The following is a 16,156-nucleotide window of genomic DNA, read 5'->3' on the forward strand; positions in this document are numbered from 1 at the left end:
AATTGTAATATTGGAGAATATGGCTCTGTAAACCAGTGAGGGATTGAGAAATGTAATTATCAGATTCATGCTAATGGTATCATTCCGTCAAAAAGCACATGATTCTTGAGGAGGGCTCCAGTTAGCTTGAACCAATTTGTCTTTGTAAAACGTTAAGAGCCCCTCCAACCAAATATAGGCTCCCGGTTACAAGCACGTCCATTCCACCTTGTTGGGTACCTAGATGTTTTGCAAACTTAATTGCACGCTCAATTGTAGGCTCGATTGAAACTACAGATATGGGGCTAAGACTCGTCCATATTGAAGAGTATAAACCGGAGAGTTCAGGAAAAGATGTCTCGGATAATGTAACAGTATTGCCTGAACAAAAAGTAAAAGATTGGAGAAGTTAATCGGGATTACGTTTACAGTGGTGGTGTAGTTTCGGCTGACATACCTGTTCTTGTGGACCCGCCCTCGCTCTCCTGGTAGGTTGTGAAAATAACACAATTTGGCGCAGCTTTGTGCTTCAAAATAGAATGCGCCAGACACTCTAAAAGATCCGCACCGTCGCGGTCTGCTGAACAGTGGCTGAAGATTAAAACACGAAAGCTAAGCCATATTTTGTAGCTGTGTTAGTAGTTTACCCAACTAGTTAGAAGGATAAACCGGCTTACGTTGGGCTACCCGCAGCATTGGTGTTATTCGAGAACCATTCCGCCGTCTGTTCCAGACTCATCGTGTTGTGCGCTCCATCCAGGAACCATCGTGATGTTCCATCTTCTATCACCTCGAATCTCCCGGCCCATGAAAAATTCTCAATACCACTAGATATGTCACCCAAGTCAATTGTGTGGTCAGGTGCCTTGAGCTTCAAAAAAGCTCCCACTATCTCAAGGGCAAGAGAGCAGTTCAGTCGCTGAGCCGGAATGCTGAGCACTCTACCGCCATCAGGAAGGGTATCATTGGCTGGGACGAAGGTCAAGCTGACCCCTTTCTCTGCGGCACGTTTTTCCAGAACAGCACGAGGACCATCCTCCTGTAATATGGAGAATGCAGGAGTGCCGGTTTTGAAGACACCAGCTTTATGCCAGGCTATATCCTCGATTGTAGGTCCCAGCTGTGAAATGTGGTCCATGCCAAGTGAGGTGATCCCCGTTACAACAGGTTTCGGTATCACGTTTGTTGCATCATATTCCCCGCCATGGTGTGTCTCGAATATTGCTGCATCAACATTCTCCTTGACAAATGTGTGGAAAGCCAATAGAGCCAGAAGTTGCAGATAACGTGGCAACCTCGCTATCTCGGAAGACATCAGGCATTCCCACACTTCAAAGAAATATCGCTCAAACATATCTTCCGTTATTGGCTGATTGTCGATCTGTATTCTCTCCCTGATACATTTCAAATGAGGGGAAGTATATAAGCCGATACGGCTTGGGAATCCTGTTCTCAAACCATGCGCATGGAGAAAAGAGCGCGTGAAAGCGCAGGTGCTGCCTTTGCCCTTCGTCCCAGCAATATGGACTATGTTCAGTTTGTCAAGATCACGGTCCTGACACTGGTTAAGAACAAGCTAAGTATCACAATTGCAGGCCAGAGACCTTCCTTACCGAGTGACCTAAGATCCGCAACCACTCAGACATTCCAGCTAGGCTGGGCACACCCCTCAGAATATTATTATTGCCAGGAATGGCTGTATCCTGCGTCACTGGGGATGCTGCAAGCGCTGGTGGCCGGTCGCATCGCCGGCGCATCTCCAAGAGTTTGAGAGCATTCTGTGCTGAATATTAGATCGGGTATAGCATATGGATTAGATTAGATTACCTCGTAACTTCGCTTCATGTTTGGCTACAGGAGAAAAAAACACTGCCAGTGGGTTGTGACGGACGATCGACTGTACGACGGCAGAGACAGGGCAACGACAGCTGGATTCCACCGGCGCGTGTTCGACTCCTATTGGTGCTAGCCACTCTCAGCTTCGACTCTCCTTCCGTCGACGATCAGCCGTAATTCATTCATTATTTGGGAGGTCGCAGTCCACTTGAATTAATTACGGACGCGCTTCGGTGTCACTTGTTGAGATTGTGGAAGCCAAAATCTTTTTCCCAAATAGGATTAACGTGAGCAACTCGGAGGCTCAACCTGGGAATTCCTTCAATAATGATTTTTGGCAATGAATTTCATTCATGTTATATGGCCAACAAGAGCTGTCTTGATCAGATTAGCCATAGGATTCTAGGAAACGCTGCTATGCAACATTGATCTGTTCAAGAGGCTTCAATGAACTTGAAGTCGTTAATGGCCAACCAGCTAGTTGCCCTAACCAAAGGCATTCTCCCACTCAATCCTCTGAGTTATTTCTTGGAGGTGAGAGAATGGGATAAAGCTCTTGTCTCCGCAATGGCAGCTACGTATTGCCAAATGGATCAGCGTGTCAATTCTGAAGAATCGGTACAGCAGAATATACCCCACCTGCCTCAAAATGGGATTGTGAACCCTACCGCAGGTAGACTTCAAATGCAACAGCCAATTCGATTCTACATCACCCTCTCAGAGACTTTTTCCCTGAATGTTCAATGTCCGGGACGGATAGGTACTGTCTTCTGTCAACTTCAATTAGGTGAGAATACTGCATGATGCTCATCTGCACACTTTAATAGCCAGGAAATTGAGAGCACATATGGTTCTTGAGTCGCAAGAGGAATCCAAGAGAGTCTCAGGAAATTCGCATATTGTTCTTCAATCTCCAATGAAACGACTTCATTGTTGATTGACAGGCTTGCACAAGATTCTCATTCCCATGTCTGTTGATGGCATGTTGTCAGTGGAAGGGCGTAATTTTCTGAACTGAACTATAACAGCTACAGCCGCTGTTAAGTGTACAGCCCACGGCAATTCGCTCCTCAATTAATCCTCAGGGTGTTTTGCAATCCCAATCACACATCATCTGAAGTAACTAACTGACCGTGGGGGGGTTTTAAAATCTCAGGACTTGTCTTCTTTCGCGGTAAACCTATGAGAAGAAACCACCCAAAGTCCACCCAAATCTGGACTGTACATTGAGATATAACTCTTTTCTTCCACTCTACTGCTGATCTGTTTCGGATACGCGGTGGTTAAGAAGATGTGGAAACCTATGTTTGACCAAGGCCTTGCCCATTGGGCACTTCAAGTCTACCCCTGATTGATATTCGGCTTGAATATATATAGCAATGGAACCGGTCCTTTTCGGTATGTTCAGAAGCTTGCTAGAGACCGACGATCCACATATACAATCTCCCAAAATGAAAGCGGTATTCCAGCAGCTTACAAACGCGCTCTCCCCCTTTTCTCTCTTCAGTTCTGTGTGGGAAGCCTTAACATTCCAAAAATAGGTCTCTCTCCTTCTCCTCCAATTTTGTTTAGGTCCAATGTAAAGAATTCAGCATCTTTGAAACCCAAACTTCTTATACAAATTATGGCCCTCCAGACTTGCCTCCAGCCACCCAGGGATATTCTCTTTATCCGCAATGTCAACGCCATATTGTAACATTGCAGAGCCAGCACCAAGACCTTGGTGGGCAATCTTGGTCGCGAGACAACCGAGTACTTTTTATACTGTGAGAAAAAATGTCATGTGTCTGAATCTGAGACTTGTCCTTCCCTAGAAAATACATGGGAAAGGGGGGAAGAACGTGGATGGAAAGGAAAAAAGGGCTCCAATGACAGATGGCGAAACCCAAAAAAAAAAAAAAAAAAAAAAAAAAAAAAAAAAAAAAGACTGGAATTCGAAAACGGGGACCTACCAACATGCCTCTGTCCACACATCCTTTCCCGCATTTTGAAAATCCTTCCGAAGAACTCCCTGCACGCATCCGCATTTGCGCCAGGACCCCACTCCTTCTGGTCCAAATCGACAACCCGCGATTTACTCGATTCCTCGTCGAGGTATAAGTGCCATATGCCCAGGCCGATAACCGTGTCTTCACCCAGCACAGCCTTGATATATTGTGTCTTTGGGTCTTTCTTCGCTATACCCTCCGCAAACTCTTTGGCTCGGTGCTCAATTCCTTCGGACGTTTGCTCTCCCATCAAGCATAACGTCACGGGGTCACGGGAATAGGCATCAGATTCAACCAGGGCGAGGGCTGAGACATCCTCCACTCCTGCGGGGAGGATTCGGATTGCGGGCAGAGTGTTATCCATTTTCTAAGACTTTGTTGTTGACTTTGCTTGGCCTTTTCCTTTGGGGCAGATGTGGTCTACTGTGGTTTGGGGTGTTTGATGGAAGTATTTGGCTTGTATTTATTAAGTGAACAACGAATGTTCTCAGCCTCCAATCCGAGTGAAAGCACCTTGACTCCACGGTGTTTTTTATTATGGGGATCAAGATTAAGCAGAAATGTAACCTGAGTCGGCGAGCTGTTCGTCCAAGCTAGGCCTGTTGTATTTAATTTTCGCACAGGTGACTACTTGATACAAGCACATCATAGTTGCATTTATTTAGTATATTGTGCAGACATTTTCCCAAGGCCTTCCAGAAAGAAAAAGGCCCTTTTCCGTTAATTATTGAAGCAAACTGTCTCCCATTTTGCCGTTGGGGTTGTTGTCGGCCCGAGCCCCCCACATGCTGCCCCTGAAGGCACTGTGTCCCCTGTTTGCCATTCCATTTTAAGATCGAAAACTTCTCCCTTCTCAATTGGCCAAGGCAATCCTGGTATAATCAATCACCTTCAGAAGAAAAAGAAATATTTATCTACATTTTCAAATTTCAAATCGCTTTGTTATAGCTCATGTACATACTTCGTGTAGCAACAAGAGGTTAATATAGTCATAAAGCAATAGTATGATTTACTACTTACTCCCTGTCGGATGCTAAGAGTAAGTGAGGTACAATACATATACATATAGATGTACCGAACCTCACGAGTTCAAATATTGGTGTTGACTAATATAGAAATTCATTTTGTAAGAGTGTAACGTTTCCCTTTTTTTTTATGAAGACCACTTTTTGACACTCAAAAACTAAGCTATGCAACACGCTAAAACCAGGGGAGATTTAATGATGTCTCCTCAAGCCGCTCAATTGTATAGTCCTTCATGAAACTATCTTCACGGTCCGCAAAGGCTACCCTCTCTCTCATCCACGCCACACAGCCTCAACCACGGCGAAAAATGTCTGTGGATTCGCCTGGACACTGGCAACATCAAACCGCTCGTCTGCAGCACGGAAAATACCCTTCCACGCATCGACCGCGCGCTCTTTCCCATTAAATAGCGCCATCAACCTCAGGTCCGTCGCGGTGCCCATCTGCTGAATCGAGCGGGGCAGCGCGGGTCCCTCTGCGTTATCTTGTTTGCCCATGTATTCGAAGAGGATGACACGCGCGCCGGGCTTCAGGGCGGGAACCAAAGCACGCAGAATCCTCGCCGCCTCATCGTCCGGCCAGTCGTGCAGGATCATTTTGAAAACGTAAATGTCGGCCTGGACGGGTTGCGGCTGGAAGAAGTCGTGCACGACAAACGACACGCGTGTATTGAACTCCGCTGGTAGCTCTGCATCGAACACAGGTTTGACCTTCGGCAGGTCCTCGACTATGACGTTGAGATCTGGGAAGTTCCGTGCTAAAACTACGGCGTCATGGCCAGCGGAGCCACCCACCTGTGGAGTACAGTGTCAGCTGGCTGCGCTCTGCGAAACCTCGTCATGGAAATAGCCATTCATAGTGACGCAGTCCAATAGGAGTTTGGGGGAGGGGATGGGCCAAGAAGCCACTCACATCTACCACCGTTGCTTTTCCTTCCGCCTTCCAATCATGGGATTGAAGTACCACTTCTTCCAGATGGAAGATTTCTTTCACGTAACGCATAAACTCCACGAAATTCGCTGCCCGCCAACCTTTTTTCTCTCCCTCGCCGTCGTTTTCCAGGAACTCCCAGGAGTTGCTATAGTTGCCATATATACCGCTCCTATGGAACAAAGCGAAGGCAGACTCATTCATTTCTTGCGTCAGCGCGGGCTTCCCGCGGTTATATCTCGCCAGCGCTTCATTCATGACCATCATAGGTGCGCCTGCATCGTCCAGGATTGTTGAGACAAGAGCCTTTAATCCTGAAGAACGGGCGAGCGCAGCCGAGCGCGACGTGTGCTGCACGCGGGACGAGGGCTTTCCGGGCTCGGTCTCAGAGAAAATCCGAAGCGTCATTGCATGTTGCAAGATGCGATGAACCACATCTTCAGGGAGGGATGTGTGTTTCGCAATATCGGCATAGGAAGCAGAGCCTTCAACCGGCACAGCAGACCAGAAGTCGAAGTAATTCAGAGTATTGAGCGCGGCGGCATCTGGCATGGCCTGTTCACGTCAGACTTTTGCTGCCCAGATAGTTCAAGCAAACCAAAAAAAAAAAAAAAAAAAAAAAAAAAAAAGGACTCTTCGCCAGGTTGGGACTTCTAACCGTGTGAACGTAGTTGAAAATACTTTCACTTGGACCCTGTGTCAGGTACCACATATCATTCAATGCGTCCACAAGCCCTTGTCGTATCATGAAAATCTCTGGCGTTAAGCCCACGTAGCTGGTGGGGCTATTCGCTGCGAAAGTCGGCGCCGGAATATTCTTCTCCTGCAGGAACTTGGTCAAGGTTCCTGCAAGCTCAGAGATCTTGGCTGCGAGCCCATTGAGGGTGGGCTGTGTCTCTGTCATTATGGGTAGGGAGCTGTCAAGGCGTACTCGTAACTAGCTAGCGGGGCAAGCAAAGTATGGCAGAAAAAGTGCGAACTTGGGCGGACCGTTCAAAGCTGGGCAGAGAAGCACAAAAACGAAGGGCCATCGGGGGTCTTTATCAGTTGCGAATCCGCCATCCCTCCGTCACCTCCGTCGCCCGGCCGTAGCAGCTCCGCGCTCGCATGTCGCAGCGACGTCGCACCCAGAGCGTGGAAGCGGGAATCCTCGGATGCCAAGCCCTGGCAGCCGTAATCCAATCTTATCAATCTGATAAAGTGGGGCTTGGCAGCGCTAGAGCCGCCACGAGCCCCTCCCTGATCTTATCAGATTGATCACGCCGAAAAAATTCAACCACAGCATCCACTCAAAACGGGCGGGTTGGCTGGCTGGATTGATGGATTCAAGAAACTCCCCAGCCATCCCTAGGAAGGCCGCTACTGTGACTGTCTTTTAGGTGGTCACTTCGGACAGTTACATGCCTCCTGTCACCTATGTACGCATTACGCTGCGTATTGCAGCCCAGACCCCTGTAAATTTAGCAGCCGTCAGCGGAGCTCGGAATTTTCAACCCCCTGTCGCAATCCCATTATCACACCGTGCATAGTCCTCTGCAGGAACGTAGTAACCCGGCAGGTGGCGTGAGAGTTTCTCATGTTCCACCCCAACAACCCACTCTCAGCCCTTTCAATGATAGCATCTGGTTGTATAGAAGTGCTCGTATTGTTTGAGCAAGACACCAACGCCAGCATAGGAGAAGAAAAAAAGTAAAAAATGCCGCTCGTGGTCTTTCCCGCTCTCCTTTCCGAGATCGATCAGGTCTACGACGTGTTCTTCGCCGCCTTCGAAGATGAGCCGATCATGCCTTTCCTCTATCCACGCGGTGTGGATCGCAAGGCCCATAGGGAGGGGACAATCCAATGGTCGCAGCAGGACAAAACGACGCACATCGTGAAGTGCGTCGACACGGACACAGGGAACATTGTTGGCATGGCTTCCTGGGATATATTTTGGCGCCCGGGAGAGGAGAACGGGTGGGAGCGGCCTGCTGGCATTCCTTGGTTGGAGGGTGAGGAAAAGGAGCGATGTATGAGTGTTCTGGGACCCATGTGGGACATCAGAGTGGATTTGTTTGGCAGGCGCAGATATATCTGTAAGTGATATTGTTCTACCGGTTGGCAATAATGATAATAGGGATGTCCAAAATTGACATTGGCGTTGGGGAAAGATCTTTCTGCAGTCGCAGTGCATCCGGATCACCAGCGTGGTGGAGCGGGCCGCTTGCTTATTCAATGGGGCATTGACCTTGCCAACCAGCTCGCCCTCCCGATATACACCGAGTCATCTGAGGTGGGATTTCATCTTTACGAGCACATGGGATTCGAGCGCTTGTCCCATGTGAGATTGGTTCACAAAGCGGAGATCATTGGGAAGCCTGAAGATGTTGAGATCCCGCTCATGGTAAAGATGCCTACTTCTCTTGGGGGGATGGGAGTTTAAGGATTGGGTCTAGAAGGGTTATCAGGAAAGTTAGTCGTTAAAAGACTCGGTAAACGAACTAGTTGCGCTTGTTTTAGGGAAATTGTGTGTGACCTTAGAAGCAATATGAGATAGACGTCATCAATTTTTTACATCTCGGCTGAAAGCTGGAGATATGGATGGTTGTGATATTTTGAGTTTGACAACATTGGTGAAAATACATTCGACTAGGCGGTCTCCAAGATAGCCTGTACAGCCGGAGGTATTATTTATTAACATGCAGTATAAAAGATAGACCACCAAGAAAGGCGAAAGACCCTCCAAGTCATAAATCATGTTTCTCCAGAAGAGAAAACATTGAGCCTCGTAGATATGTATGTGTATATAAATCTAAAACTTAGAAAAAAGGAGAAGGAACTCCATCTTTTGAAATACGACACTCTACCTCCTGATCTAAATTTCAAGATCATCCATGCTACTTGAGGCGGAATTCGTCCTCTCCAGCGTCAAGGGAGAGGTGGCACATGTGACAGGATGGGGAGGAGCGATGTCTTTGGTCTTTTTGCATATCCACGTTGAAGCGTACATATTTACTCTGGTATCAGTTACCGTTAGTATTTACCACAGTTAGATACATTCAAAGATATATTGATTGAAACAGCGAGCATTGAATCGACTCACCGATCGATGCATGATCCAGGAAATCTAGCACCGACACGCTGTGCAGTGAAGCCATTTTCCTCGAAATTCTTTATATACCAAGGCTGAATTGAGGCTGATCGAAGAAGGATGCGGCCGCCCATTTTAAGGGAGCTATTCAGCGCCCGTGCCTGCTTCGACGCATCTTCCTTCGCGGGATCGAACCAGTCCATCGAGTCCATCACCTACATAATATTAGCACGTTAGCAGATGTTAGTAATTTGGCGGGGGAGCACGCGAGTAGCTAAAACTTACGACCGCGATCGTAAGGGTGCCTGGTGTGATTCTTGCAATGACTTCGTTGATCTCGTCGGTATGGATTCGGAGCCCGTCAAAAGCATGTGGCGTAGAAAGCTTCATGTGGGCTTTGGGAGTTAGATAGCTTGGATGACATCTGCTGTACTTCAGTGATTGCGTTTTGGACATATACCAAGGGCGCTCTTAGTCGCGGATGGTGGGTGGGGGAAGGTTCACTCCTACCTTCTCGAATATCGACCTTGGAGGCAAAGGTAATAGAAGTAGTTATCGTTGCTGATCAGAGTGTCCTTAACAACAGGATCCAAGGTATTGACCACATATTCCCAGATAGCCTGGCCGCTAACCTCGGTATCTTTCTTCACACCCCCAGCAAGCCCACTTCTATTGAGAAAATCAGTGATTATCATGTTCCTTTGTGCAGCGGGAACCCCCGCAGCCTTCCATGCGAACCACTCGGTGCCAACCACAGCCCAATGCAATAGTCTGCTCATCAGAACGCGGCGGATTCGGGGCCATATCTTTCGTTGTTCGTCCAATGTCTGTGCTTCGCAGAGCCTTTTCACTTCTGCGGAAAGTCCGAAGATTGTAAACAGGTAGCGGACCATCTTTATCGCATATCTAGAACCTCCCGTCTCATACAAGCCCACCCCGGACCGTGCGCTAATCGAATTGGAGTGATCTAGCCAATATTGGAAGGCATGGCTAGACAAGTGGGGGCTGAGATGCGAGATTAATAACTCTCTGAAGTTAGGATGTTTACCCTCTCCAAATATCTTCCAGAAGTCGCGGTAACCCAATGCGGTAAAACTCGCTACCTTCAACTCTAGTAAGTGGTTTTGGGTAGGGTTGAGGTCGACAGCGTGCACTCTTCGGGGGTTATATTGTAAATAGTCAAGGATGTTGTCACCCGCACTTGTTATGGCCAGAATAACATCGTCACTGCCAATATTTAATAAACGATTGTCCACACGGGGGTCCTCCCAGGTAAATGCGTAGATGTATTCATTCCCGAACTGAGTATGTTTTGTTAACATATCGTTATAATATATCCTCCAGTGGTGATTTTGATAGAACGAAGAAGGCAAGGGTAAATTCGTGGTTAGGTTGATGACGGCTGATTCGTAGGCTTTGGATCTGATTTCAGCAACTTGCTTTTCTAATGCCATTGATACATCTTTGCGGTGGTTTGCTGGAGCGAGGTACGGGGATTCTGTGTAGGCAGCATCGAGTTTCTCGACTATTTCTTTGCTGCTGGGGTTTGGCTGGTTGCCATATATTTCTTTCTGGCATCCGATGAAAATATAGTAAGGAATACCACCGAGAAGATAGTTCCTTGCGCTAGCTGATATAACTGTGCCAAACCGATACTCAAGATAATCGCGACGAGCGCCATCCAGTGCAACACGATCAGCGTCAAACCACGACCGCCAAAATGCTCTTCCGACCCAGTTCACATGTCGATTGAACACTCCGCCGGTATAGTTTCGAGACGCCAAGTCGACGATGCTCTGAACTAGTTTGTTCAAAGGTCAGAAACCGAACTGTAACGCTCTTAGCTGGATAAGCATACCATAAAAGTCGCATACACCAATGGTTCCTGACGGGCCCAATAAAGATGTACAAGAGTCCACAACGCTGTAGTAATCTAGGAATTCAAACAGATATTGTGTCAAATGTGATGGTCTTTTTAGCGAATAGCATTAGAATAGAGAAAATACCAGGTATCATCGACAGGCTGTAGCTCATCGTGACTAGATCCGCCCTGCCAGTTGCTGGACGTAACTTGTTGACCTTGTTGTCGGAACTGACGAGCTCGTCACTTGTACGGCTCGGAAGACGAAAATCCCGCGCATCTTGGCAGACCACCGAAACATTCTTCCACCCAAGTCGACTGAACCTCTGACGAGCGATCTCGGAGAGTGAGGGAGAGAGGTCGACGAGGTAAACATGAGCAAAAAATGATTCCACTGGGAGAAAGGCCGCCATCGCCTCGATATTGTATCTGACTAACTGTCAACAGGAAGGGAAAATCTCATGTTTTAAATCTGATAAAGCCGGGGCATACCCGGTCCCTCCACCAATCTAGTTTGTTAGTAAATACGTTACTAGATCTGAAGCTACTCTACGACGCAGTACTTACATCAACCCATATTGGCTTTGGCGATTGCTTCCGTCCTGACTGCTGCTTGCATTTCAATTGCGCTGCCAACAGACCTAGCATATCTTCGCGCCCTCGAAGGAGTCGTTTTCGGGTTGCATCGTATACCGCGGCCTATTGCACAACGAGTTAACATATATATATAAGTCGGAGGGGCTAAGAAATGTGGTAATTATGGCCGTCAATACCTGAGTTTTGTAGAAACTCTCCAAAGCACGCTGTTGGTCGCCTTGGCCATGGGACTCATGGGGCTTCACAAAACTGGCGTAGAAGAATTTGAAGTAGGTGTAAATGGCGCTATCGTGTTTCATCTTCGGCTTGCGCAAAACAAATAGCAGTACGGAAGACACAAGGGCAACGACAAACACGGCAGCAGCCGCGATCTGTAAATGCGGAAGACTCCAGCCGTTGCGGCCGGAGCCAAGGAAGGGCATCATGGTAGACATGCTTGATGTCTTCGGAAGGCAATTGAAGTGTGAACAGAAATGAAGACAGCGAAGGAGCAGCAACGTGCTTCCACCGCCGCATACTTATTATTTGCGGGGGGTTCGACGGAGTGAGAATCCGCCCCCTCACCCACACCCCTCTTGATAACGAGATAAGGATACCCGTGGTAGCAACTGACCCCTCCGGTCCTATCAAGGCCACACATGCGGGCAAACTCCACTGATGCCCATTCCAATTTAGCGCACCCTGGCCTGGCCCGAGTTGGCTACATGGAAATCGCCCGCGAAAATGCCAATCTGGGTGGTATCGCGAATCCGGCCATGGTTACTGCTCGTAGTAACTTGAACTTACAGCACCTCTAGTCGTGGGGTTCGTTGAGGATGAAGCGTCGGCTGTCACTTCTGCATCAGGAGCGGAGATCACCCGCCGTGAGTTGAGCAGCTTGGTACCACCATCAGGACCGGATGGTGCTTATCGAATGGGAGCGGATATCGCCAGCATGTGCAGCAACATCGTCGTCGTTGTTGTGTTGCGGGTGAGGGTGCAGAGGACGAGCTTTGGCCAATGAGAGGGCGGCTAGTCAACACGACGCAACGTCGTTTGTATCCTGCGTACATTGTTGATGGAACTGTTAGTTACTAGCAGTTCCTGCGCATAAAAAGTCCACGGTTCTTCGTTAAGTTATTGACCACGGCTTGGAACTGCAATTTTGTAGCGCCGGACAATCACTGCTTTTTGCTGGAGGAAAGCTGTCGTGTTCCTTTGGTTTCATCGAAGCTTGATGGCCAAGTTTGCAGGCACAAACTCCATGATGGTTGTTTACGCTGTAGTCGCTAGGAGTTAATCCCTAACGCCACATATTCACACGGTCTACTAAGTCTAATAGACGTAAGGCCTCTTGCGGGTTCTGGTTGACCGTGGTTAGAAACAAGTTGACCATGGATAGAAATGGAAATCAAATTTTCTAGTCACAGCAAATGCTGATCATCAAGATGATTAGAGCTCGATAGAGTTTATGCATATACCTATATATATATATATCTCTCTCTCTTGAGGAATAGGTGGCTGCCTGAAGGATTGTGAAACCTTCCTCAGGGATTGCGTGTGTTACGGTTTAGCTCCCTTTCTATCTTCCTTTTTAAGACCTTGCAAAATCCCCTGACATTGCAATTATATTTTTCTTGATATATATGTAAATATATGCTAATCGTTGTCAGCTATTTAGAAGAATATCCAGTTTAATAGATCTGACGCTGCCGGTAAGAAGTTGAACATGGTTTGAATTTGTAATGTGGTGTCCGAGATCTCGAAACTTATTCTCAAGCTGGGATGGACCCTACCTAGGTACAGTAGGAGCAGGTACGATATCCATGGCCAGTCGTCAGGGCGGCTAAACCTTTCGTTATTTGGATCTTGTGCGGGAATTTTTCCCACCCACGTCAAAAGGATCAATCCTTAAGGTGGGGGCCCCTATCTTAAGATATAGTTTGCATGTTTTCATCCATTTCACCATCTGCCAGTTCATGCCACGGAGGTATGCCCCTCTGTAACTGATACATCGCTCCCAAGCACCTCCAGGGCTTTGCAGAGTATATAGAATCATAGGCTTCTTCCGAGGCATGTTTAACCGAGTCAATCAAGCTCATCTTCATTCGGATCTGTAACTTAATATATAATCGGGATCACTTTTTTTTAAACTCAATGGCCAACTTCAAACTCGCGCTCAACTATAATTTAAATACTATCCAACAATAGTATGAACCCACCTAGAAAAATAATACACCTGACAAAGCATGTTACCGTAGAAAATCCTCCTCGCGGTCAACTGTGTGAGGAAGCGTGTTTTACTCAATTACGATAGATGGTAGATGGCCACACAGGCTCAGGGGAGAGTAGTGAGACTTCAAAGTAAACGGGAAACCTTCTAATATGCGGATGACGTCTTCTTTTTTTTTGGGAGGAACATGCATGTCTATGTGTTCTAGAAGGAGATTTTCTTGGCCCAACATCAGAACTAACATTCAACGGACTTGGATATCGGGTCTATATTGATTATTCCAAAAATAGCGAGCACAAACGGTTATCGTACAAAAACGAAAAACGAAAAACGAAAAATAAACCGGGATTATGAGTAGAACAACGCCAGTGATGTGATGTGTTGTACATGAAACATGTCGGGATTATACAGGTAGAGAGCGGTTTGCTCTACTATGCTATGAAATTTGATGTCAGAGTGGGAAGAATTAAACCCGGAGACAGGGGAAATGCCAACGGCCGAGGCGGTATTGAAGAGAGAGCTATGGTCGCACAATAAACATGTAAAACCAAACAGAAGGGACGGGGATGTGTACTCCTGAAAATGCAAAGATCGTAAAAGGGGAAATTATGTTCAGTCCAATTCCTCCGCAACTTTGCGAAAACAGCGAATAGCCTCATTTCACGCCTGACGCCCATGCAAGGACTGCGACGTCGCGAATAGTATCCATCAGCTCTCCTTGCTCAGGCCCTCTGAGGGACGATGGAATTGATTCTGGTGGCTCGCTGGAGTCTGCTTGTTGGACTGGGATTGTGGAATCGGTGTCCCATGGTGATGCGGGGAGGTAAGCTGAATAGTAGCTGATATTTTCGAGAGAGGGTGGAATTACTGGCCGCGCGTGTCGCAGCACGACAACGAGGCCGTCGGAGGAACAGGATATTACTGCTTCGATTTCTATTCGTGGTCTATGGAGGTTGTTGTTGCTGTTGCTGTTGGTTGTGGTCGTCTGGATATCGCCCAGTGATCGTGAGAAATTGGTATTATTGTCCGTGATATTGCAATTGTTCAGGATGTTTCGTGAGTCGACACAGGTTTCATCTCGCATTTCAACATCATTATCATCACCCTCCTCCTCCTCTTGAACTTTGTGTTCGCTTCCATATTCCGCGTGGTCATCCGCGCTATTCTCGCCCAGCAATGGATTTCGGAACCAGAACCGGAGATACGAAATCGTGTCATTCGACTTCACCCCTTCAATACACCTCACGGCCTCATGCAGACTACACTCCTCTATGCAGTAGTAAAAGCTCCTACCAACGAGATCCGCCGGCCTCAGCCCAAGGACGCGAGCTACGCCACTTGTCGCATACATGATGTTCGAAGACCGGGTAAATCGGTTTAAGAATAAAGCCGCGCGCGGCTCATGTGAGAGGATCTGTGGAACTGGCGAAAATTTGCTCGAAATATATGAGAGCATGCTATATCGTGGGTCGAATTGTGATGGTGACCAAAATAGCCGTCTGACAGCTGGAGCGTCGGTTGCCCTCTCTGATGTGCGTCCCAGAATTTAGTTTCATTACTTACAATTTTTGTCGAAATGCGTCCAGGGGAATATGTCTCAACTCACTTTGACTTCTTAATCCCCTCTGATAGATGCTGGTGCTTGCTACTAAAACATCATAGACCACGTTGAATACGCATTCGACCCCAACCCAGTGACCAAGCTTGTGCTTAATCTGGAAGTAACTCAATCCAGCAGCAATGTCATGCCTGATGCTCTGGGTATGGATCTGCTTTGCGAACGAGAATTCAAGCGGATGAACGAAATCCCAAAGGGACATGCCAACCACTTCATTGTTGGTGTAGCCGAGTATATCCTGAACGGACGCAGATGTATACTTTACTCTAGCGGCCGGCGTCAGATCTAGAGGAAACGTTAGCTCTATACACCTAGAGAGGAATTAAAGAATATGGAGAAGAAGTTAGGAACTTGCCAAGAATTGTGATAAATGCAATTTCCATACTGGCCGGCTGTAGATATAGAGATAAGAGCAGCGGACAAAAAGTCGCAATTCTTCAGAAGTAAGAATGTACAGGAGGATAAAACGACTTCGCCTACTCTTTTCGCAAAATATACTTTGAAAATCGTCAACGTCCGGAAGTGACGGGCAGGTACTTAGTCATGCCCCCACAATCGCGGTCAAAAATCTGAAAAATGCTCGCCCCAATGTCGTGATTTAGATATCTCAAAAGACGAGCACGAATGCAATTGCTATCGGCCACACAAAGGACAAAAAAAAATAATCTTTGGTGTCTCGGAATTTCCAACCTATCCATGGAGTTAGCAAGGAAGTTGATAAATCCAGTGCACACTGCTGAGCTAGTGTCCGGGGATTCGGGGAAGGGGGGCTCGAACTTTGCATATGAAACGCAATATCCCTGATGGTAAATGAAAATGGACCCTTTCTCATAGCATAGCGGGTGTTTCAAACCCAGTCGAAAATCAGCAACAGGAGGCACGAAACCTTGAAGAGTGAATTTGCATACTCTTCGCCACACTTCTTCAGAGACTGTCGGACTCGTCGATGATGGTCCAAGGAAACTGGACGCGTTGCGCAAGTTATTATAAGAATTCGACACGCAACTGCGGAAACTGTCCAAGAAACAATAGCGCATGC

The 16,156-nt window shown here is 47.3% G+C and overlaps 7 protein-coding genes across 7 annotated transcripts; 2 read left to right on the forward strand and 5 right to left on the reverse strand.

The window, feature by feature from the left end:
• Nucleotides 1-45: 45 nt before the first annotated feature.
• On the reverse strand, nt 46-1,824 carry HCBG_07143 (folylpolyglutamate synthase; the record flags this gene model as incomplete). The annotated part of the gene is made up of 5 exons (XM_045434192.1): nt 46-360; nt 437-591; nt 657-1,534; nt 1,593-1,757; nt 1,807-1,824. 5 exons carry the CDS (start codon nt 1,822-1,824, stop codon nt 122-124), a joined length of 1,455 nt encoding a protein of 484 aa, XP_045284983.1.
• Nucleotides 1,825-3,403: 1,579 nt separating this feature from the next.
• HCBG_07144 (uncharacterized protein) lies at nt 3,404-4,167 on the reverse strand (the record flags this gene model as incomplete). The annotated part of the gene is made up of 2 exons (XM_045434193.1): nt 3,404-3,570; nt 3,768-4,167. The coding sequence occupies 2 exons, from the start codon at nt 4,165-4,167 to the stop codon at nt 3,404-3,406; spliced, it is 567 nt and encodes a 188-aa protein (XP_045284984.1).
• A 552-nt stretch (nt 4,168-4,719) lies between these two features.
• Nucleotides 4,720-6,744, reverse strand: HCBG_07145 (sterigmatocystin 8-O-methyltransferase; the record flags this gene model as incomplete). Its single annotated transcript, XM_045434194.1, has 3 exons — nt 4,720-5,623; nt 5,742-6,314; nt 6,418-6,744. 3 exons carry the CDS (start codon nt 6,661-6,663, stop codon nt 5,102-5,104), a joined length of 1,341 nt encoding a protein of 446 aa, XP_045284985.1.
• Nucleotides 6,745-7,455: 711 nt separating this feature from the next.
• HCBG_07146 (uncharacterized protein) lies at nt 7,456-8,181 on the forward strand (the record flags this gene model as incomplete). The annotated part of the gene is made up of 2 exons (XM_045434195.1): nt 7,456-7,834; nt 7,910-8,181. The coding sequence occupies 2 exons, from the start codon at nt 7,456-7,458 to the stop codon at nt 8,179-8,181; spliced, it is 651 nt and encodes a 216-aa protein (XP_045284986.1).
• Nucleotides 8,182-8,613: 432 nt separating this feature from the next.
• Nucleotides 8,614-11,721, reverse strand: HCBG_07147 (uncharacterized protein; the record flags this gene model as incomplete). The annotated part of the gene is made up of 8 exons (XM_045434196.1): nt 8,614-8,755; nt 8,842-9,044; nt 9,115-9,253; nt 9,340-10,630; nt 10,688-10,762; nt 10,836-11,127; nt 11,258-11,389; nt 11,464-11,721. The coding sequence occupies 8 exons, from the start codon at nt 11,719-11,721 to the stop codon at nt 8,614-8,616; spliced, it is 2,532 nt and encodes an 843-aa protein (XP_045284987.1).
• A 204-nt stretch (nt 11,722-11,925) lies between these two features.
• HCBG_07148 (uncharacterized protein) lies at nt 11,926-12,290 on the forward strand (the record flags this gene model as incomplete). The annotated part of the gene is made up of 2 exons (XM_045434197.1): nt 11,926-12,025; nt 12,085-12,290. 2 exons carry the CDS (start codon nt 11,926-11,928, stop codon nt 12,288-12,290), a joined length of 306 nt encoding a protein of 101 aa, XP_045284988.1.
• Nucleotides 12,291-13,754: 1,464 nt separating this feature from the next.
• Nucleotides 13,755-15,731, reverse strand: HCBG_07149 (uncharacterized protein; the record flags this gene model as incomplete). The annotated part of the gene is made up of 3 exons (XM_045434198.1): nt 13,755-15,026; nt 15,106-15,402; nt 15,473-15,731. 2 exons carry the CDS (start codon nt 15,317-15,319, stop codon nt 14,155-14,157), a joined length of 1,086 nt encoding a protein of 361 aa, XP_045284989.1.
• Between the last annotated feature and the right edge of the window lie 425 nt (nt 15,732-16,156).

Source organism: Histoplasma capsulatum (assembly GCF_000150115.1).
Source record: "Histoplasma capsulatum G186AR genomic scaffold supercont2.11, whole genome shotgun sequence".
Lineage (NCBI taxonomy): Eukaryota > Fungi > Ascomycota > Eurotiomycetes > Onygenales > Ajellomycetaceae > Histoplasma > Histoplasma capsulatum.